Source organism: Anser anser, assembly GCF_964211835.1.
Source record: "Anser anser genome assembly, chromosome: 4".
Lineage (NCBI taxonomy): Eukaryota > Metazoa > Chordata > Aves > Anseriformes > Anatidae > Anser > Anser anser.
Genome location: NC_139724.1, coordinates 7,570,641 through 7,594,874, shown reverse-complemented (window position 1 = coordinate 7,594,874; position 24,234 = coordinate 7,570,641). Strand labels below are relative to the sequence as shown.

Genomic DNA, 24,234 nt, shown 5'->3' with positions numbered 1-24,234 from the left:
TTGAAAAAATTTTGAACATTTTGAAAAAAAAATGACATTTGCTAGAGACTCGTTTTGGTACTTAGGTTCGAGGAGATTTAGTCTACCCAGCCTACCCCAGGCCAATACCAGACTGAATTTTCTTTGCTTTTTCTTTGCTAGATAAAGAATGTCCAAGTTGAAAACGTGAATGAACGTCCAGCTGCTAAAAACATCTTCAAAGATAAAAACACAGAGAAGATCATCGGGAAAGAATATCTGGCAGCTTTACAGAGGCCCATGGTGCTTGAGTTAGCCCGTGGAAAAGTAAGACTCCCTTTTTCAAAATTTACACTCAATCTCTGAGGACACCTGAGGCAAATCTTTAATGAGAGACTTGGAGAATTTAACAATTCACTATCCTCAGTGTTCTCGATATGCCACTGTGTCCTATCTTTCTGTACAAAGGACAGTAGTTTGGAGCAGGCTGTAATTTAGCTGTACAAGGGGCCCTTCTATCTCAAGCCTCTTGTGGCTTGAGGACACTGTATAGATGTAAGTAAACACCATCTTGGCCACAAACACTTGGGTACGTATGCAGATATATGCACAGTTGCTGTGTAAGATTTTTTCTGTTGACTTCGGTGAGGCCAGGATTTTATCCAAGGTCTGAAGACAGAAAGGGCGGTACAGTTTGTCATGAGGGAGTTACACCAAGTCTGTGAGGAGTAGTGTTAATCTCTTTAAACCCTTAACAGATGTTTTAGCATGACTGCTTTACCCACCTCTCTGGCTTGCTTATTGACTTCAGTGTCACCTGTCGATGTTTCAATGGTCTCACATTAATGTGCTTGATGGTGAAAGAGCTGCACCTTTCATGTTGCTCATCTACTGGGAAACTGTCTCCAAAAATGAGAAGGAAAGGGACTGTGAGCAAGTGTGGCTCGACTGGTGCCAGGGTTTTGCAGCCTGCCCTGAAAGAGCACTGAAGCAGTCTCTCTTTGTAGGAGCACAGATGTCTAATTGTAGCTCTCAGCATCTCAGCCTTGCTTGGAAAGGGAATGAAGCAAATCCATCTCCTCTTTTTTTTAATTTTTTTATTTTTTTCTGTGGAGCTTCTCCTTTGTCTCCTTGCACGCTGGGCCAGGAGCACCAAGGTTTGAGCAACAGCTCCTCTTGCCTGCTCTCCATGCTCCTCCACCCTCCCATTCTTTGTGGCTGGGAGCATTAAGCCAACAGCTCTGCTCTCCCTTCTGCTCCCCGAGCAGGTGGGACATGGGCAGAGGGGCAGTGAGAAAGGAGGAAGGTTGAAGGTCATGCTCTCTTTTCTTTTCTGCAGAGCAGAGCAAGGGCTGTGACACCCTATCCCAGCAGAATCTTTACCTCCTGCTGTAAATAGGCACTGAGCACATACCCTGGCCACCGGCTCAGCCTACTGCTTTGCAGCTGCTATCAGGTCTACTCAGTAACTTTCAGACTCAGCCTTGTCATCAGTTTTACACAACAGAAAAAGAAACGGGACAGCACTGGCTCCCAACTGTACACATCCCTAAAGGAGGGCTGGGGTGTCGGAGGAACACAGTCAGAATACATCTGCTCCCAGTACATTGCAAATACGCTGGCAGTAGAAGTTCACATGCTAAGACTGAGATGTAGTATTAAAAACCTGGGCTTTTTCTCAGGTAATAGGGTCTATACACTCCTTTTATGATTTCTCTGTGCTTTGATACTTTTACCCCTGGCACAGTGAGTTCACTTTCCAGGGTTGCCCCAAGATAACACGCTGACTTGGCTTACAGTTTCTGAAAAAAATGTATCTTTAAAGCACCTTGAATGCCAGGTGGAGGAGCAAAGTCTTTTGTTGCCAGAGGAGAGGCTGAAGCACAACAGTTGGCCCATGAAGTTCAAAGGTTGTGATATGTTTGACACGTTTAAGTCATTCTGTGATTTATCTATGATTCATTCTAGTTTTTGTAACCTGTGATTAAAGTGCAACAGATATTATGTGCACATGGGGTGGGATTATTTGAAGATTATGCAGGAAAAGAAGTCGTGTGAAATTATGCAAAGTTTTTCATTTTACTTCTAAATTCTCAATTAACAGGCAGGAAAGATGCTCACCACACTGAAACAGTCTTAGATACAGCTGCTTAACAAATCTTTGTAGTCGTATCAGCAGGCTCTCCAGCATCTGTAGTTTGCTTAAATAAGGACAACAGGTCCAAATTCAGCTTCCCGGACAGAAAAAGTAAAGGGGATTTTATGGAGGGGACCCGCATTTGCTCTCTCTCATTTAACCACATTGGTTACATACTTATTTTTTATTCCTACAGGTCCAAAACTTCTACTCATATCAAAATGAACATGCTTTTACTCAAAATCTTAAGAGAGGTCTGGCTAGCCTTTTCCAGCTACAGCTGCACTCTGGTACTTCTCGTGAGGTATGGTGCTATATCTGGCAAGATAACCATCATCAGAGAAAGAGGCAGAGCCCAGTCTGATCTAAAAGGCAGGGCTGTGGCTCCTGCTGGCTTCAGAAAGAACAAAGAGTGGCAGAAATCAGCCCCTTGATTGTGTTTGAGGTTGGGGGTGGAAGGGCAATCTTCTGAATATCTGTTGACACAAGTCAAGTTGAAATTAACTTAAAGAACTGGTGAAATCCATTTGATTTAAAGTACTTTAATCAATTTAGCAGGATTTGGAAATAAACCAACTCAAACCACGTCACTATAAAAGAGATAATACTGATGTTTAAATTCATTTGATTCCTAAGTTCAATTCAATGGATAAAACCATTTTAAATCAAACCAAGTATCCATACAAAGTTAGCAATGGTTTAGCCACAACCATTTAACCTGCATCACGTAGTTAAACTTTTGCATCTGTCAACATGAGCAAAGCTGGAATTTAATGCAAATTCTTATGTTTAGTGCCACCTGCCAGTTGTTTCCAAACTTTTATGTTTAAATAAACTTTGTTACTTTCCTTCATAGCCGTATAATGGAAAGTACCCCTGGGTATCTAAGACAGATATTTAGAAACACCAATACAAGGAAAAATAAAGCAGTAGTCTCTCTTTACCCTCAAAACTGATAAGTAAACCCAAACACAAACAGCACAGCATCTCATGTATGAGCTGTCAACAGTAGAGAATATGGCTCATCTTTGGAAGGTGTTCTGGGGTCCAGAAGAAAAATTCAAGAAATAGTCTTAATCTTATTCTTATTTTTCAAGGTGGACATATCTGGGAAATGCAATACTACTTACCAGGTGCGGCAAGATCAGGTGACTAAAATAAAAGCCCTGGACTCCTGTGAAATAGAAAAAACGGGATTTACCAGCCACAACAAGGTATGATTTCTTCTACAAGGTAAAATCTGTTCTGCCTGTTTAAAATATATCCTTATTAGCTATTAGTCATTTTCTCAAAAGGTCTTTCTGGCATTGCGTAGAGCAAATTCCACATGTGCATTTATAGTATTATTAGTACAAATTTCATATGTGGTACCCACAGGGAGAACAGGAAATGGATTCTCTTGTGCAAACCACCTTGTCTCAGCTGACATTGAGTCCAGCAAACTAATTCACATCGCTTTGAACAAATAGTGACAACTGTTACCTTTTTCTCAGCTTCTAAGTCACAGCATTCAGTGTACACAATAAATGCCGAACAAAATCCTGACTCCTGGGTGGAGCCTTGTAGGGTTTGCGTAGGAAATAAAGGCTTCCCTATGAATAGGTGTGATGTAGGAGATATGCTGCAGAGGTTCCTGAAGCCCTACTATGGCCTTAATGATCCTTCACTCTTAGTAAATGTCTTTCTAAGTGGTTACTAGTGAGTGCAAGCTGGACACATGCTGCAGGCACTGGGATTCTCCATGTCAGACGCTGACATTCCTCAGCTCAGAGAAGTACAAAGGTAGCATATGCTCTGTTCATAAACCGACTTAACACAATGACTGAATTCCTGATTTTCACGCTTGCCATAAAGACTTCAATTTATATGCAAACAGATCAAGCAAGGTGGTTGGTTTTCTTCTCAGTTGTGAACATGACAATCTCATTTATATGAGATTTTCCTGGAAAAGCTTCCCATCTTATATAAAATGTATTTTCAACTAAATTACCAGTCATTTTCTCAGCTACAGCCTGTTCCATAATTTCCTCTCCACCACACTTTCCTTTCTCATAAGTATTGAATTTGAAACACATGGTGCAGAAGTGAGTGGCTCTTCTTGTAGAGGGAATTTGTGAAAATATGGGAGATCCTAGTTTGCAGGCTTAGCCTAAGATGTTGTCAACCCACGTGCACCTTCTTCATTTCACTATATTTTTTAAGAGTTTTGCTGTGACTTGGAACTGTGAGGTCTTCTCCTAGATTGTTGTTTATTGACTAGCCTTTCTTCTGGTTTATTTTTTAATTACTTTCAGATCTTGGATGTCAGCACAAAAGCCACATCTGCCACAATTTATGTGCTGGAAGACAGTTTCTTTAAATCCATTAAGGCAGAAGAGAATTATGTTTTCTTTCTGAATTCCCGACGAAAAACAAATGCCAAAATAGTTTCAAAGTAAGTTGGACAATTTGACTGTTATTGATGGTAGCAGAAACTCGTGGTTCAAGTCAGGTCACGTGTATGTCTTACAGCATTAAGATCTAAGACTGTAAACTCTTCAGGTAGAATTTAGATCTCTTTCATATCCATATGGTACCTAGTCCAATGTTGATTAATGGCTCTACCATAATAGATGCAAATAATAAATAATGGCACTCATAGGAAATGCAATTAAAACAGCTGCAACTGTCCAAAACATTTTAAGCAATTCATTACTTCGGTAGGAATTCTGTTTCTGCATTCTCTCATTGCTTAAGAAATACTCCAAATGGATCTTCATTTCTTATGTGTGAGAAATCAGAGGGATAGAAAAAAAAATCACCTGCACAGAAAGGAAACGGTAATGGAAGCTATGTCTGTGTACAACTCCAGACTGTAAAACACTGAAAGCTTGGTGATATTCATATAAGACAAATGATTCAGGCATCTCCTTAACATTATGCTATTTAAAAAAAAAAATACATTCAAAAACCCAATTTCCAGATCTTCTTATGAACAAATACATGAAACTTTTCAGAATGTCTATGGTTACTGAAGGCTGTTTATCAGACACTATAGATCCATACTTTATAAAGTTTGTTATTTAGGTATTTTATATCATGCTCCTGTAGCAGTAATCCCACCAGGGTTAAATATTTCTAGTACCTAAAAAGCTGTAGACTTTCCATGATCTGAACATTTTAAAACAAGTCCAAGAACTTTAGTAATTCTTTGTTCTGTATTTTTCGTCTGTGGAGGGTTTCTTTTTGCTTCCTCTCCCTGTGATTTTTGCATTTCTTTGAAATGTTTGAGTTCTAATGGTGTTTTCAATGTATGGATGCACAGGCAGAGACTGGAACTGAAGTCAGTACAAGGTGGCCCTGGACTGATCGCTGGGAAGCACGCTGCTGGTGTTGTCAAGACTTTGGACTCCAATTACGTGTCCATGCCCCTAGTAGCAGAGACAGTCAAATCCGAATGCAAAAAGTGTCCTTCGGTAAGTAAACGCAGACTTGTTGGACATCAGTTTGGTTTGCTGAGCAAAAGAAGCGTGAAATAGAAGTTTCTGTCCAAGCAGTCCACTAGGAGATGTTTAACTCCCCAGAGCAGGGAGCAGTACTGTAGTGCTGCAATGGTTTTCCACCACATGAGGGTGTTTTATGATCTACTTCTAAAAGTATCAACCTTTTTGGTGTCTTTCAAAAACTAAGTGCAGTGTTTCTCAGAAATGCAACACCTTTTTGTTTTGTCTCATCTTTACCAACCTTGAGTTGGCAGAAACTTCTATCCTCTGGTTAATGGGGTGTGTAATGACTACAAAGATGGATGACCAGTATTTATAAACAATTCTCTATCATGGAGGAGCTGAACTGCTCCTAGAAATTAAAGGTAGATAGCCATTCAGAAGGCAGGAAAAAAAATTGTGGGAATATATCTGCCTGTTCTAACTGCTTGACCATGAAGGAAGACTTTTATTTAAAAGACTCTATAGGTATTTTATAAATATAAAATTGTGCTTTAATATTATCAGCAAGTCCAGTACTCTTCTCATCTCTCCCCTCCTGGGAAAAAAAAAAAAAAGTGTTTTTTTTTTTCATATGTAAAACATCTAAAATCTACTAAGACCTTGGTACAGTAAGAACTTGCTTTAAATACATCATCTTTTGTTTTACTGATAATATTCATCATATGCACTAATATAAATTGCAATAGTGATAGTTAGCAAACAGCTTTAATGCTATTACCATTGTAGAACGAATTTAGTAGTGAATGGGAATATTATTTTAAAGACTATTATTCTCTGTCAGTTTTTGATAAGCAGGATAAGGCGTCTATTCAGCACACATAATTTGAGTCCTCTATTTCTGGTGAGCGTAAATTCGTTACTATTTTGGAAATTGTTCTAGCTATTTGGAAGTAACATTGCACTGCAATAATTTATCTTGTCTAAAGCATGTAGAGCCGCAGAGAAGATTAAAAAAATATATTGGGGAAAATGAATTAGAATTTATGTTGCATGCGTGCTGAAGCAGTTCTGAGTAGGGAACATCAAGGGGTCTAAAACAGAGCAGAGACAGGTGCTCTTCCCCAGACTCTGCCCACTGGGGTTTGTGCTGACCAATTTGTCACTTGGAACTGAGTTTCTTATAATGGTTATAGAGATAATTTCCAGACCAAGATAACAAACATAGGGTATAATTCCAGAGCTGTGCCTGGGGACTGAGCCATAAACCTAATGGCACGATGAGAATGAAGTTCTGCTTTCTAACTGTATTTTACAGTAACTGCTATGAAAAGATGGGGTCTATAAACAGAACTCTGTATCCAAAGCAGCAACATAACATTTGGTACTTATATATCATAGTATACATTAATGCCATGCTGACATGGTGTGCTGTACATTTTTATGTTTTCAAAACCCGTTTCAAATTGTAACAAGTCTTGTCTCTAGCTTTATGAATTTGGTAAAATAACCATTATCAGCCCCATTTCACAGGTGGCAGCACTAGCTTCTGTGAGGTTATGACCAACATCTACATTTAAATTTAGACCTAGATTTCTGTGTTTACACATCAACATGAAGCATGCTCTTTTCAGAAGAGCTCATGGCTCCTACAGCTTTTTTATACTCACGGTTCCTACAGAAACAGGTGCTTGCCCCTCCTGAAATGGAGTTGTTTCTGTTCTTCCTTGTGTAGACAACCTCTGAAAAATTTGGCTTTGGGCTCTGTGTGCCCAGAGCTACAGGATAAGCCATGCAGTGGTTGACAAGAGGAGGTGCCTCTCACTGCTCAAGTACTTAATGTCCAACAAGCAACCTTTGCATTGCAACTGTTCCCTTATCTATTTGACATGACTTTTAGTAGGAGGAGGAGAAAGATTTGCAGGCAGCTGCAGATTTGCAGATGAGGGACTAAATACCAACCCAGATGTTGGCCAAGCCCATGCTGATGGAGCAGAGGTGCATCCTAATTGCCCACAGCAGCCAGCTCCAGCTGCGTGTCACAGCACTCTGCTGGCACTGGCAGCCCCCACGCAGGGCAAGCTGACGAGCTTAGGTGCGGCACTGCAGGAAAGCCACTAGTAATCCACACAGCTTCGTGTGCCATATGGACTCACGGGTTGGGCTCACCTAACCTGAGGGACGTTTGTGTAGGCTGGTAAGGCAGCTGACAGGCACCGGCAGTCAAAACCAAGTCTTGCTTGATTTAGGATCTCTCGATTTGGCTCAAATTTTCCCAGAGAGACCAGAAGTGCTGTGGTCTGATGAGAGGGAACCCAATTCCAGTCTGAGTTTGGCTGAGTTGCCATGGGGCAGTGCGTGCATCTGTGCCTGAATCCCTGGGTTGTTCAATCCAAACAGCCTGACATTCACATCAGGAGAACAAGAACCCTAGTGAAATTCAACTGTGGGTGCTATTTTTTAAAGTCATGATCATTGCAGGAGAAGGCAGCTGCTCCTTGCAGCAGCTGAGTGCTTAGAGCACCCCCAAACGAGGGAGACTTGGTCTCCACTCTCTTTTGCTTGTGATGGCTCCAGTTCACATCTCCTACCTCGCTTGTCCCTGGGGTGTAGGCTAAACCCATAGAACTGGGCTCTGCACAGGAGAAAATAAAGGGATTAATGAAGTCAGAGAATTCTTGCTGGGCTACGGTGCAACTTCAATAGTGGGAATAGAAAGTGCCCATATGTTTATCCAATTTCAGCTTATAATAGTCACACCGACCTTGGTGCACTAATCACCAGTTGAGGTTAACAGACCCATCTGTGCCTCAGAACATGAGCTCCTCCCAGCTGGTTGTTAATCCCCAGGAAATATCCTATGTCTCAATCATGGTTGCCTAATTATTGTTTGTTACAGTTGATGGAGGTTGCACTCTGTACTGTTGAATGACACTTCTATTTGATGGCAGGTTCAAGTGTTATTGCCCAATACAAAACCCATGAACAGGGGAAGTATTTTAGTAAAGGTCAAATGGGTGCTAGTGTCATTTCCCACTCAGGAAAACTGCAGTAAACACTCCTGCAGAGAACAGCTGAGTTTTCACCAAGGAATGTTCTTGATAATTTGAGATAACAGAGGCAAAGACAAGTGAGAGAGGAAAGGTCAAAATACCTGCACCAGCTTCTCATAGGAGCGCAGCTGGAAGGACAGATATAGGTACTTTGGAACCATGTTGGCTCACTCTGGACAGAAATGTGGCATGGGGAGTAAATATAGCAACAACAGATGAAGAAGCAGGTACCTATTCTAATACCTTCTTAACTACCATTTCGTACAATAAACACAAATCTGCAATAACTGCATATCTTATGCAGTTTTATGAGTAAGAAATTCAAATTACTTGTGGGTCATTTACTCCTGTTCCACAAAAACCACTTCGAAAATTACCATCTTGTGAGAATTTGTGATTTATTTATAAAATGAGGATTTTGCATCTCCCGCATTAAAAAATCTGACTTAGAAGAAAATGGAAACAGAAGGCAAACACCATATTCACCAGAAAGCACAGTAAATTTGCAAGATAAGGAAGTTCACCTTATTCAGGTGACAGGACATTCTAAATAACTACATTTTGTTTCAAAACAAATTGTACTTAAGGCAATGTACATTATTATGAAAATACTAAAGAGCAGAAAGAGAGAGAGAGAGAAAGGTCTTGAAGATACGTGGACTGGGATATCACAAGTTAGATAATACTTAGCTAAAGGATTAGCAATATATTGGATTTCAGCTAATTTGAGCAATAGCTGGCCCACATATCTGCATTTATCAAGTCTGATTTTGAGAACCGAAACCATGATCTGAGAGATTTGACATAATGTGAATTATTTTGCAGCTTTCTGAACACTGGCAGAGCATCAAAGAATACATGCATCCTGAAAAACTTTCCAAAGCTGAAGCAGCAAGAAGCTTCTTGTCCTTCATTCAGAACATCAGAAAAGCTACAAAAGAGGAGATTCTGCAGATCATTAAAAGTGAAAAGAAAGAACTCCTGTAAGTCATCATGAACAAGCTTTCAGAAGGTTTAAGTTTCTGAAACCTGCAAACGGCTAAATAGCATGAAAACATTCAGTTCTACTGCTGATGTCCTAGCAATCCAAAAACAGTATTCACTACTGTCTACAGGAAAAAGGAGGTTTTTTTGTTTGTTTATTTGTTTGTTGTTTTTTTTTGTAATAAAGTATGTTTGCATCATATTATTCAGCCAGTAAGAATGCAAAGCAAACATGTTTTGTAGCTTAGGCAGAGTTTCTTATCACAGTTGCTTGTTCTGAAACATTCTCTGATTTGTTTTTGACTTGCCCATTGGTTTCCTTCAAATGGAAATGCAGCAGAGAAGGCAATGGTTCATGGCTGGATGTTGTCCTTAGACTGGAGTTTGGGTATGACCAGCATGTGCACCTAGACTAGGGAGTTGGAAAGCATTTCTGAGTTCCACTTTACAGTCAGGATTTTTCAAGCAAATTAGAGCAGATGGTAACAACAAAGATAAACCTGCAAGTAATTCAGTTAGTATAGAACCCTTTTTTTCTCTAGTTGCTACCTCTTCTGTAGAAGTAAAACTTTTTTTTTTCCATTTACAACCTTGCCCTGTGAACTTAAAGACACTCTAAACAGTTGTGTTTTTGAATGCATTTTTTTTCCTGTATTTGCATAAAGTCAAATATTTTTGTCCATGGATATGAATACTTTCTGGAGTCCATTTGCTATTTTGAGATGGAAGAATTCACTTTGAACTGTGTTCAAAAACAGTTTTGGCCAACAAGAATAATTCTCTCTTACCTGCTAAAAACAGATCTGTTAGCACAATAGCTTCATTCTTTCTAAGTGCAACAAAGTGCATTCAGTATTTTCATTACAAAATGAAAGCTCATTGCAATATGTTCATTTCCACATCTTTGTAGTCCGCAGATAGTGGATGCTATAACTTCTGCTCAGACCCCAGAGTCACTGGAAGCCATACTGGAGTTTCTGGACTTTAAGGATGCAAGTACTTCCATCCTTCAGGAGCGATTCCTGTATGCCTGTGGATTTGCTTCTCACCCCAGTGAAATGCTCCTGAAATCTTTAACTGTAAGTCGAAGGACAAAACCAATACAATACTTCCAATTTTCCTTTCCTTATCCCTTCCAGGGTCTCCTTTAAGTGCACCAGGAGCATATAGCCTGGAAACACACAAAATTCACAGGTCCAGACCAAAGCTCTATGTACTTTGTAAAATGGTACCAACATTTACTACATGGAAAACAAACATAATTCCAAGCAAAACAATTAAAGATAAAAAGCCTTATTAAAGTCCGGACACCATTTTATCATAGAATCATAAGATGGGGTTTGGAAGTGACCTTAAAGACCAACTAATTCCAAAACCTCTTCCAGGGGCAGGGACACCTCCCACTAAGCCACATTGCCCAAAGCCCCATCTAACCTGGCCTTAAACACTTCCAGGGATGAGGCAGCCACAGCTTCTCTGGGCAACCTGTTCCACTGCCTCAGCACCCTCAGAGTAAAGAATTTCTCCCTAATATCTAATCTGAATCTATGCTCTTTTAGTTTAAAACCATTCCCCCTTGTCCTATCCCTCCACTCCTTGACAAAGAGTTCTTTCCCAGCTTTCCTGGAGGCCTGGAGGCCTTTTCCTGGAAGGCTGCTATGAGGTCTCCGTGGAGCTTTCTCTTCTCCAGGCTGAACAACCTCAGCTCTTCCAGCCTGCTTTAACAGGAGAGGTGCTCCAGCCCTTTGATCGTCTTCATGGCCCTCCTTTGGACTCATTTTAATATGTTGGTGTCCTTCTTATGATGGGGGCCCCAGAACTGAACACAATAATATTATTAAAAAATAATAATATTTTTAAAAAAGGCTACAAAAGTAGTTCTACTACTTGAGACACTGAGTGTAACTCAGGTGAAACATGGCACTCAGTTTTTATGTGTAATGCTAGAGCAGTTAGTGCTTAGCCTGAGCCCAGGCCATTAAGGTGATCACTGCCTTTGTGGCACACTAACGTCCACAGGAAATGAAGGCATTCAGTCCAGATGGGTTTCATGTGGTTCATCATATTTAGACGGAAGTACTAACAGTGTTGCTTTTGCCTAACAGTCTAAGTTCAAGGGTGATATCGCAAATGAAGAAATCAGAGAAACTCTTGTCATTGTCATGGGAGCGCTCATCAGAAAGTTGTGTGACAGAGAAGGCTGCAAGCTTCCAGTGAGTATTTGCTGTTCACTGCTGGCCACGTTCTGGTCTGCAAGACATGTAAATGAACCCTGCTGATGTTACCAGGAGAGCATGAGAGACACAGGCACCATATTCCTACCTGTTTTAAAATAAGCCCATAAACTCCTTTGTTTAATAGAGAAACTTTTGTTTTTTTAATAACGTCATCTATTTTGCCATCTTTATACTTTAATTTGATATCTTCCCAGTGAAATGAATGATAAGTGTATGGAACCACATGTCACTCTGGCCACACAGGTTATAGTTTGAAGGAAGTCAGCAACATGCAGTTTACTAAGGACACTTTTACTAGCTCTGTGTAATGTTGTGCTAAACCAAAAATGGACTAGAACCCAGCCCTGCTGTTCCTGTTTCTCAGGAGAGAGAGGGTAAAATTATGACCACCACTTAAACATGCTGTTGATTTTTTTTAGGCTGTTTTGGAAGCCAAAAAGCTGATTCTAAATAGGTTGGAGAAGGCTAAAAAAGGTGACAATGTGAAGATGTACCTGCTGGCACTGAAGAACGCACTCCTTCCTGAAGCAATTCCACTGCTTCTGAAGTATGCCGAGTCAGAAGAAGGGCACATCAGCAACACTGCTGCCACCGCCATACAGAGATATGATCCCTCTTTCCTCACCAACGAGGTAAGAATAGATACTGCCCAAAAAAAGAAGTGCAAGAGACTATACTGAACAAAGTATAACTAAACAGATTACATTTGTCAATCCCACTCTTCAAGGTGCCCCCAAGTATTTTTTTCCATCAGAACCTTATTACATGTACTTTAGTTCTAGCCAGAAAACTCCATACGTTCCTTCATCCCCAGCTCACAATCTGCCAATGGTACTCAACCTTTAGCTCCAGAGTCAGATGCAGCCATTAAAGGTGGCAGGCAAGTCTGCAGGGCAAACTGGAGCTCCATTTGCAAGAGCGTTTTCTCCTCTGTGACATACAGAAGTCATTAGAAACAGATGGAAACCTGTGTAACCCCTGTTCTTTCTTGTTCTTTCACATAGTCAGGGAAAATACATGATAAAACAGAAAGTTGAAATAGCTGCATCTTACTTTGCAGTCTCCAAGGCTAACAGATGAGGCACAAAATAGCAGAGGTCCTGCCTTGGCTGCATTTTCCTGCATCCCATTTCATACCTGCTGGGTATGTCAGGGTGCTGCTCTGGCAGTGCATGTACCAGAGACCATTCTGTCCCTGGGGCTACATGCCTCTCCATGGCTTTATCTGTAACAAACATGTGTTATAACCTTCTCAGGGTTGTGGGGCCACCATAGGCACTATTTAGAAAGTGAAAATTGCAAGATTTTTTTTTTTTTTTTAGTACATCTTCCCTTAACAGTCAAGAGAATCTTTGTCTGGATCTTATCACTGACACGGTATTTTGATCTTAGTACTCCTATTTATTTACAGTCCCACTGTCATAATCAGTGTGGAAGACTGTATTTGGACTGCAGCTGAGAGAGCATAACAGATTCCTCACATCCCCATGTGGTCACTGAGCAGTACACATCTCTTACATTCCAAAAGAACCATGAAGAACAGTGAGCTGAAAATATATCCTAATGCATTAGCCTTAGTTATGGGCCTAGCTTAAGCTGACATTATAAACGAGATTCCAAGCTGTACTTTGCCCAGTCATCTATGTGAGTTGAGTAGTGACTGATAAATCTATTTCCTGACCAGGTGAAGAAAACAATGAACAGGATATACCACCAGAATCGTAAAGTCCATGAAAAGACAGTGCGAACCACTGCAGCTGCTGTCATCTTAAACAGTAACCCAACCTACATGGAAGTGAAAAACATCCTGCTCTCCATAGGCGAACTGCCTCTGGAAATGAACAAGTATATGCTCTCCATGATCCAGGATATACTTCAGTTTGAAATGCCTTCAAGGTACATTAAATTCACTATAAAATATACAGTTCTTTTGCACTCCTTTGCAGAAATGTGAAGAAACACAGATTCTCATTAGAGAACTACTGTAAAATTTAAGGACAGTAAAAAAAAAGATGATGCTTGATCTTTGTGCTACTTTTAGGTATCAATATTTCAGAACAAATTTGTGCATTTCAATGACATTCATTTGATAGCTAGTTACATTTTCAGAGGTACAAATGAGAATTAGGCATCCAACCTGCATTACTATAGGAAATTTCTTCTGTTGATCTTAATTTTATCTGTTCAGTGTGGCCCTTGCTTTTAGATTTTCAAGAACCAATGATCAAGAAAAAATTTAAACATCACAATACTAGAAGGAAAATAATCAAAATGTCTCTGTTTCTCAAGAATAATAATTTTCCAGCAAGACCTTTATTTGCTTGCCTTTCTACCTATTACTGCAGGAGTAGCTCAAATTGGAGAAGAAGCTCTGAGTTAAGGGAGGCTTAGAGGCATAATTTTAATTTTAAAAATGAGAGCATCTTTCCTACTGGGAAATTCACCCTTTTTCAGATTTGATGTTTCTGTAGAAGGGTAATAATTTGTCACCATAACTTTCTTGTTTCTCTGTTTTGTTTGTTTGTTCGTTTGTTTTGAAACCTCACAGCAAAACAATTCGGCGAGTTCTGAAGGACATGCGTTCTCATAACTATGAGCGCTTCTCCAAGCCAGGCTCTTCCTCTGCCTACTCTGGCTATATTACACGTATGTAACCAGGAAACTGCCTTATAACCCTGTTCGTATTCCCAAACATTTGATTAATCCACTAGTTTAGTCACAGGTACCTTCTGTCTTTTTTAATTAAGGTGGTCCTGATATATCGTCCACATACAGCCTTGACATCCTCTATTCAGGCTCTGGCATTTTAAGGAGAAGTAACTTGAACATCCATATTTTCGATAGAAACACTCAACTTCATGCCGGCCAGGTAACTGCTACACGGTACTAAAAAGCTAAGCCAGGATGTGGGATTCTTCTTACAACTTCTAAATCAATTCAGCTAATGCTTAAGACTATAAAGTTTGCTGCATTGGACAGAGAACATGCTAATAGAGGGAAAAAAACAATGCAGCAGACAATAAGACAATTGTACGCCTTCACATCACCAGGTGTTTTGTCCTTTATGATGTATCCATGTCCTGTCTCTGGTTAAAGCCTATATTGTTTATATGATATAATTAGTAAAAGCCTTGCAATTTTGTAAAATCAAGTCCCATGATATGAGTATAATGTGGAATGGAAATACAAGGGTTGGCTCAAACCTAGGAATCAAAGAGATTTAAGCGAGATGCTTCTGTTTTGGCATTTTCTGAATGTTGGCAAGTGCCTTCAATACTATAATCCTCCTAAGTTTCTAAGTTTCTGCAGGACAAAAATTGCACCAAAAATCTTTATTTTTTTTTTTTTCCTCCTGAATGCCTGTGTAAAACAGTCATACAAATAAAGGAAAATGTGATCGAAAAGAAACTGAGAAACTAAGACCGGGCTTGTCGGCAAATTCTGCCTTCATCTAAAGTGAAAAAAACATGCTGTGAGATTATTTTAATTTCAGTATTTCTAGTTGCTCTACTTTGTTCCCTTAAGTCATAACTTCATACTTTTTCACCTACAACTAAATAAATTAGAGTTAGGCTCTTAGACATTAAGAAAACGTGAAAGGTCGTTAACAGCCTTGTTCAGGCAGAGCTTTTTCATTGATTCTGTACTACTGTTGCCTCTTAGGTGGTGATCGAAGCTCAAGGTCTAGAGACCATAATAGCTGCAACTCCCGATGAAGGAGAGGAAAACCTGGACTCTTTTGCTGGCATGTCAGCCATTTTGTTCGATGTCCAACTCAGGCCAGTTACATTTTTCCAAGGCTATGGTGACTTAATGTCTAAAATGCTCTCAGCAACTGGAGATCCCATTAACGTGGTGAAAGGACTTCTCCTCCTGACAGATTACTCACAGGTACTAGTAGCACACTCTTTTCTCCTTTTTCTGTCTCTTAAACGCAGATGCTCTCTCTCCCATATAGGACATCTTATTTTCTCTTTTTCCAATGTTGATGAATCTGACCAACGCACCATAGGCTTCTCTTACTATGGGAACAATAGAAAAGTCACAAGTATGAAACTAGAATGAAACTACATGAAAAGCTATCTAGGAAAAAAGGTGAGAACACATATCATTCTAGAAAACAAAGTAACACTGAATAAAACCAGATACAACTGAGCTTCCTGTAGAAAACTCCTGTTACTATTACCTCCTCTCCCACAGTTTCTTGTAAGACAGTACTGTCCCAAATAACCACCTCAGTTTTACTCTTCAGAAGTTGTCCAGAGACCTTACATCCAATGAGGCAATAACTGTCAGGTAGGGAGTGAATTAATCACTGGTACTCAGCCTTTCCCAGGTCACTAACCTGCAGACAACAATGCTAAGAGGAGGAAAATTCATATGCTTATAACCAGGCTAAAACAGGAATTAAAATGGGGGTTATACAGTTTTTATGCAATTGTCACCCCTAATGGCAGTTCAATTTATACTTAAATATAGACTCATACACAAATATAACTGACAACATAATTATCTTATTGGAGGACTAAATGTCTAGACATGTTAAAGTTCAGGGCCAGCATTTTAACTCTGTGAACTGGAGTATTCAAAGAACTGCTTGACTTCAGGACAGTTGTTGGCAATATCATTCATATGCGAAATTGCAGAAGGATGACCTCCTTTTACCTGACAGAGGGCTGTTGATTCCCCTTTAAATCTTGGCAAAAGAAAATGTTAAAAGCAGATGATGAGAAAATCCACTCTGATCAAAATTACACATAAACACCCCCTGCACATAACAGCTGTCCCCATCCTGAACCCAGTTCAGCCACTTTACAATGGTATCGTAAGTCTAGAGGGCTTCCCAGGTAGAGCACAAATTGGCAAAGTAAAGCTCATTCCAACAACAATTCCACATGTAGACTATGGGCAAAAACTTTACCATGAGCTATTTAACAAACTGCAGAGATGAGAAAGATGATTGTACGAGCATGGTGTTTACAGAACTAAGTATTTCCAACTGCTGTGCGTGCACCAAGCTCCGTACATACCCTGGCAGAATCAGCTGGCTGAGCACCCTGAGAGCTCTGCCAGCCAACAGATTCTCTGCTCCTCATCTTTGGAGAACCTCATAAAAGTCTGGAGCACACCACTGCTGGGATTGGGTGCCATTTTTAACAGTATCAGGGTGTATCATTTTCAGTCAGACACTGACTCTCTGGAAGCCTGTGCAGTGCTGTGATTAGATGGGATCCCACCCTGCTTTCTCTCTTGAGTTACCACTAGCACGGTTGCTGCTTAAGCTCTTTGGGATTCGAGCATTGGACACCACCAAAAGTGAGCATTTACAACCCAAAAGGCTGTTACCTTTTGTAGTTCTTACCTCTAGCACCACAAAGGCAAAAACTCTTTAAAACACTGTTGAAAACAGCTTCAGGTTGAGCTGCTTTTAAACGACACATTTTTCTAAAACTGGTTTTACATCAGCATTACAGGTCAGCAGCAACATCAGCAGTGTTTGGACACTTACACATAACCCAGTTCAGCTTCATTAGAAATGCTTCCACCTGTCAAATCCTTGAACTGTGACTGCAACTGAACTAGAAAACATTGTTAGACTGGAATTGTGTGTGGCGTAACACTGAAACTGAGGAAAACCAGTGCAAGCGAGCCATAACTAAACTAGCTTCTTGATTGCTGAGTACCACCTCTGCTTTCCCTGGCCAACTTGGCCAGGTCTTGCTCAGAACATAAGCCCCTTTACAACACAAACAAACACAGACAAAGGCAATAAAGACAAATGTGGATTTTTCTTCTTCCAAATATGAAAACCAGGCATGTGAAACATTGCTCACCCTCTGATACCACAACTCAGTGTGCCACAGCTGACCGCAATGTTGATTTCAGAACAGGTGAAAAACGTGCATAAGGTATGGACAGTGCAATTGAGACCAAACACCCAAAGCATGGCTTGGAAGCCAAGACGTGAGCTTAAAAATTAATTATCAGAAAAGAGCTGATGTAATGCTTGGTTTGCAATTATTGCATTGGCACAGCTTGATTTTGAGAAAAGCTATTTTTAAATCTTGGAGTTTTGACCCCCCTCACTGATGTTTATAAGGATCATTTTGCATAGCAAGACTGAAACTGATTTATACTTATAGTGCTGTCAAATCCACCAAATAACCTCCCCCGGAAAATCGCTTCCTTTCATTAACTTTACAACAGCAGTAATCCCAATAGGCACATTTCAGAGAGAGGCGGTTTCCAAGTTAATAGTATTGCTGCTGAACCTTGTGCTCCCACCCACTGTCTGTAACATCTTTTCTCCCCTAACCTCACAAACTGAAGTCAGAGTGTGTTTCACAGCCATTGCCAGTTCTCACAGTGCTGTTTGAGGGCTAAGAATAACAGTCCAGAATCTATAATTGCCTCTATAAAACAAACAACTCTCATAAAACTGTTCTTGAGACTCTAAAGTCACCTGCATTAAAGTTCAGTAGTGTTAATATTTCTCCTAGGCAACGCACCTGCCAGAGGCACAGAGAAATTAAATACTTTATTAATAGGTCAGAGAAACCATTTGAAAGCCAGACCCCAGTGGAAGATAGCCAGTTCCCAAAGGAGTGCCTTTTCCAGCAGTCTCTGCGTTGGGTTACAGTAGCACTATCCATGCAATACATAAAGAAACTGTTTTTATTGAAACAGACCACATGTCAGCATGTCAAACAGCAACTAACGATTCCGATATTTCAGATCACACTTTCCACTGCAAATGACACACAAAGCTTAAAATAGGAAGGGAAAGGAAAATACTGCTCCTGAGAAGGCTTGGTCCCCGTGATCTGCACCTCCCATTAGCCTGGACTGGATTTGCACATGAGATGAAGGACAGGACTGAGCTCTAAATAAGGAAATAGATGAGCTAGTAAAACACAAGACAAGCGCTCCTTAGATTCTCTTGTCAGTTTCAGTGACAAACTTGACTTCATTCTAGGTAGCCTTTAAAGCCTAAAAGTGTGCAGCCATCGCACACCAATCATACTCTGATATTCTTGGTGCAATTTGACAATACATTTAAAAATATCCTCTCCTCTGGTTGTGTATACATGTCTCTACTAGAATGTATACTGTTACCTTGTCAGTCATTAAAAACTACTGACCAATTCAGTCCCAATTAAAAGCAAAGTAAAATAAAGTAAAACAGGTGTTTATCTCCACATCTAAACAGACCAACATGTATTTTTTAGTGAGCTCAGAAAGTATTCCTTCCCCCACTGCAGTCAGTACAAAAACACCCTTTGATGTTGGAAGGACAGCACTCCCAACCCATGGTTTTTTACTTGGGTGAAAGTAAGAAAGCAGAGCACGCGGCATCCACGCTTGCTGGGGATGTGCTGGGTTTGTAAGCTGGGGCCAGCCCACGGCATTCTTGAGTTAAATCTCAAGCCACTTCAGCAGCAACTGACTGCTGTGTTGGCCCTACCAAAGAGATTGTTTCAAATATCGTTTCATACCCTAAAAGGTGAAGTAATCATATAGAGCCACAGAGGTTTCAAGAAGCCACGAGCATGCTTGACGTTTGATGGAAAATGCATTAAATGCAAAATACCTGTGGCAATTAAGGTGCGTTAGCTTATGGGCTTGGCCGGCCAGCCACCGAAGATGTAATTTGTGCTACTTTTGGGTGTGCCGAAGAAGCGGCACCACATCGCACTGATGCTGGTGCTCCAGAGAGGAGTTCACTCTGACTGTGCTGGCCTGCCAGCAGAGCCTGCTGACAGCAGTACAGATGGCAGTATGGAAACCACCAAGGTCTGCAGGCAGTAACGGGGGTGTCCCTGTGCTTCCTTTTGGCTCCAGGAGTTTCAGCTGCAGTCTGGGCCGAGGGCCAGCGCAGACTTCCAAGGCGGCCTGGCCATCGACATCTCGGGAGGGATGGAGTTCAGCCTGTGGTACAGGGAGTCCAAAACCAACGTCAAGAACAGGTGAGATACCCCCCGTGTGTGCTGTAGCTTTAGAGAGCTCAGGCTCCTGGGCCCTGGTAGTCCCAATGAGAAGAATTTAAATATAAAAGACCTTGTATTTGAGCTAAAATTGAAGAAAAGTTACGTGTATGGGAGAACACTGGTTGTTCTCTTTTCATCTCCACCTGGGAAATACCAGTTCTTCCTGGTTTATTCTGAATTTATATACCTTTAGCTGAAAAACAGGCTCCTTTGGGGGCAGATTTAATAAATGGATGCTAGGAATGTATATAATTTATTTCCCTCTTTCTTGATATGTTTTGAACTAATTGTAATACCTTTATTTTCAGGGTAGCCATGTTTATATCTGGTAACACAGAGGTGGATTCCTTCTTTATAAAAACTGGCATGGAAACCACTTTGGAAGTAGAAACAACATTGGACTTCATCTCCACCGTGCAGTTTTCGCAGTACCCGTTTTTAGTCTGTATGCAGATGGACAGAGTTGAGTCTCCATTCAGGTAAGGATGAAGAGCACACAGCTTATGAGGTGTCCTTCCAGCCAGCTGCTCTATCTGGAACTTCTGGTGTTCACAGCCAGGAGAGATTAACAACAGAGGCCAAATTTCACCCTAACACAAGCAGGTGCAGAGCAAGCTGTCATGCACACCAGCCTCTTGCTAACCCATTTTTCCACGTCCCTGACCCCTGAGATTCAGAAGATCAGTGAATTTGCTCTGACTGTGCACTTTTGTCCAGTTTTCTAATTTGGTTTTATGAGTCAACTAACCGATGTGGCAGGAGACTGGTCCTGAGCATATGATCAGTTCTGAAACTCTGCCGGCAGTAGTTGTCTGTTCCACTAGTGAGAGAGTAAGTGCATAGCCACAACCCAGCTGAGCTTGAAAGATTTCCTCATGATCTGCTGTTTACTGTAGTTGATAAAGGTACCTGTTGCATGTAGTTGCTGCAACTGTTATGTGTGCTACCGTATTTTATTAAGGCATCAGCATTCCCGCGATCTAAACAACTGGACGATAAGGTAAAGATGCTTTCCAGTAGCCAAAGATATTGACTGCATTAGCCATGTGAGAAGTCTGGTTTATCACTCCTTCCTAATCCCTATTTGCTAAGACCTAAAGGCAATAACATTTGCAGAGCCGGTGCCAGATTTCCATTCAGTCTTTTCTGATCCAAAAGGTGATAATCCTGAGAGGAATTAAAGAACTTGAGGATCTCCAGGAAATCTTAAGATTCTGTTAAGTATCTGTTACTCTGAAGTTGCTAAAACATTGTCTGATTATACCTACACATTGTGGCAGTGTAACCGCCTATGTAAAGTGTTTGTCTCCGGCCTCACCTACGGGGCACAGTTTTGCATGAATTTGTTAATGCCAGACCACCACGTTGTACCTTTACAGGCATTCCGTGACCAAGTATGAAAGTCTACCATCTGGCAGACGGTACACTGCCAGGAAAGGGACAGCAGAACCGTTGGCAGGTTGTGAATACCCTCTCCATCAAGAGAACTCCAACATGTGCAGGAAGGTTTTCAGCACTGCATCCGATTCCTCCAGCAGCTGGTTTTGAAATGAGCACCTGAGCTTTTGCTATCCTGAATCCATGGCTTCCCCAATGCCTTAGGCTTGTACGTACCGTACCAACTCGGAGCTTGATCTTGCACTACTGCAAGTAACGGGAAATTTGCCATTGATTTCAACAGGCCAGGATCAGACTCCCGGTGCGTGCACAGTGTTTACATATTAACCTATATTTAAGACTTTTGTAAAAAAAAGAAAAAGCTAGGGCAAATAACGACCAATTTGGTAGTGTACCATGCACTCCCATAAGGGTGGTGCTACTTCTTTATTTTTACTTTTTTGTGCCAAAAGCAAAAATAATCCCTCATTTTTCTTTCTTATGGAATACAGAAGTCCATGTTTTTGACATGCAGTAAGAAAAATTATGATGTATAAAGAATGATTATTTATGAATATATTTTAAAGTATTTAGGTGTTTAGGCCTATGACCAATCCTCATTCCAATATTCAAATACAATTAGCATCTAGATGGGACCATGAATTCCTGCTTACTCAGTATTGCCTGTTTACAAAAAGAGCAGGTTTTATTTTACATAATTTTAACAGGAGCTTTCATTTTTTAAGCAGCCAGAACTTGCTTATTATTATTATTTATCTCTCTCTTTTTTTTTTTTTTTTTTGTATTCACTGCCGCAGTTAAATACAATTGATTAAAAATGTGGGATAATGTTCCCAGAAGTACTTACAGTTGACTCAATTCTGTTCCAATTGAAATCAATGGTATAATTTCTGTAGCTACCAGCAGGAGCAGAGTTAAGCCAACACCAATTGCTCTTCAAAGTTGCCTTCTGAAAAATTATGTCACCGTGTGTAATCAAGGCAGGTATAGTTCAAAAAATGAACCCACCCACTAAGGCAATTCTGAACTATGATGAATGAAAAGGTCCTGAAAGAAATCAATTTTGAATGCACAGTCTAGCAAAGTCTGTGCAGAGCCAGAACAATTTTTTTCTAGATAAGTTAGGCTCATATTTGAGTAAGTACAAGTAATAGCTACTCATGCCAGTCATCCAATTAAAATAACTTACATTAGTACCTTTTTGCTCATTCAAGTAGTGGCTTCACTAGAACTGTGGAAAAGAAGAAGAAAACATTTTACATTTACAACAGCATTGCAGATAAAAAAAAATGTACCTCATTCCAGCTTAGCTGATCTCTGACATGATCCATCTGATTTAATTTTATAGGACAAGGTGTGTGAGTGCTCATAACAAAAAATAAAAGAAAAAGCGAGGAAGAATGTTTTTTTTTTCAAAAAAAAAATAATAATAATAAAAAAAAGCTCATAGATTGCCATGAAACAATGTATTACAGGAATATAAAAAAAAAAAATCCCATATCCTTTCATGTTGTAAAAGACCAAAAGTACCCAATCCTCAGAAATCACATTATCAATGGGATGAAACAGTCTGCTTGCTGTCTTTCCTGATGATGCTGACTTCTTCTAGTCAAAGTATAAATAAAACAGGCAAAAATACAGTATGAAAAAATTGTTTTGTTTTCAGTCTTGGTTTTGCCTGTTACCTTTGGGCTTGGGATAGCCGGAAGGAGTGGCGTTGATGGGGGCAAGAGGAACCATTTCATTCCCCACCCCGCAGGACGCAACAACGTAAGCTGGACACCCGATTACCTGGGGCTCCCCCACTCTAGGCAAGAGATGGTGGTAGCTGCAATGGGTGGTAGAGCCCAAGCGTGAAGAACCACGTGCTGGAGGTACCTGTCCGGCTGCACCCGGAGGAGAGGTACAACACACCTGCCCCTCCTCTGCATCGACACTTAGTAGAGATGAAGTATTTTCTGACTATGAAAGGCACTTTGGCCACTGCCAAGTATTTGGCCAACAACACCGAGTTTGTTTTTCTTCCATGTGAACGTGCACAGGTCTGTTTTACATAAATGCGTCAAGTCCCCTGGAGATACTGATCTGTGTGCTTTGTTTTTTTATTTACTCATCAAGCCCCGGCACATCTTCTTGTGGAAAATCCTATGTCCATCTGAATTATTGAAAAGAGCTCTTTCAGAATGGGACATTCTGAAATTAGGGCTTCCACAGCTTTGGCAGCATCCCTTGAAACTAAATCAAATGGAGCCTGCGAGGCCCATGTTACTCCTTCAGAAAAGATAAATGTCCTCGAGGCTTCCCCCTGGAACGGCAGCAATACACTTGTGTCCGAAGTTATCTGACCCTAACAGCTGGACATAATGGGGATGCCAGAAGGGTCTTAGGCCAACAGCTGGGTAATGGAAGGCAATGGCTTACTTATGTGGGCTCCATAGCTACGGAAACAACAAAACTGATGATCCTCTAAAAATAAGGTGAAATTAATACGTTGCTTAATCCTGCATTTGAAGAGAAAACACACTTAGGGCTACAACCAATGCAAACACTGTGGATGCTTATCAGACCATGGAGGGTTAACAGCGAATATGTAACATACATTTTAATAATGTCTATTACATGTACTTTTAAATAATCAGCAGTGGTAGCAATTGAATAATATCTCACACTGAAGTATATGAAGAACAAATGTTCAATCCTTACTAATCAAAAGACACCGAAAGAACAACACAATAATAATTCAGGAATTGGAATAGTAACTCCAAAAAGTAACCCTTTGAAAAAGAGATTTTGAAACTTTTCTTTAAAGAATGTTTTTCATATACTCTTCAAAAAGTATTTGAATTTCAGTAGTCATCTTGCTCCACTCCTAAACATAGTCTCATGCACAGAGCACAGTGGAAGATAAAGATCAGTGGACTGGAAGGCAGTCCTCCTCCGAGACAGAGAGTTCATTTCTGTCTTCTATGAAATAATAATTTAGGGGCTCTGTGCAATGTTTAAACACAAAGTTCTGTAAGCAAAATAAACAGAGAGGCCTGTTTCCCTTTGCCAGAT

At 40.4% G+C, this 24,234-nt stretch overlaps 1 protein-coding gene across 1 annotated transcript in view; it reads left to right on the top strand.

Moving 5' to 3' along the window:
• The window catches only part of MTTP (microsomal triglyceride transfer protein), a 28,754-nt gene extending 5,926 nt beyond the window's left edge, over positions 1–22,828 (top strand). Inside the window, exons 3-18 of the mRNA XM_083833439.1 lie at positions 142–285; positions 2,292–2,399; positions 3,193–3,309; positions 4,390–4,529; positions 5,400–5,550; positions 9,396–9,553; positions 10,465–10,633; positions 11,660–11,767; positions 12,211–12,423; positions 13,476–13,687; positions 14,340–14,437; positions 14,539–14,660; positions 15,455–15,682; positions 19,634–19,758; positions 20,088–20,258; positions 21,159–22,828. Of these exons, the coding sequence (XP_083689565.1) occupies positions 142–285; positions 2,292–2,399; positions 3,193–3,309; positions 4,390–4,529; positions 5,400–5,550; positions 9,396–9,553; positions 10,465–10,633; positions 11,660–11,767; positions 12,211–12,423; positions 13,476–13,687; positions 14,340–14,437; positions 14,539–14,660; positions 15,455–15,682; positions 19,634–19,758; positions 20,088–20,258; positions 21,159–21,327 (2,433 nt within the window). The 3' untranslated portion in view covers positions 21,328–22,828. The remainder of the gene's footprint in view (positions 1–141; positions 286–2,291; positions 2,400–3,192; positions 3,310–4,389; positions 4,530–5,399; positions 5,551–9,395; positions 9,554–10,464; positions 10,634–11,659; positions 11,768–12,210; positions 12,424–13,475; positions 13,688–14,339; positions 14,438–14,538; positions 14,661–15,454; positions 15,683–19,633; positions 19,759–20,087; positions 20,259–21,158) is intronic.
• The last annotated feature ends 1,406 nt before the right edge of the window (positions 22,829–24,234 follow it).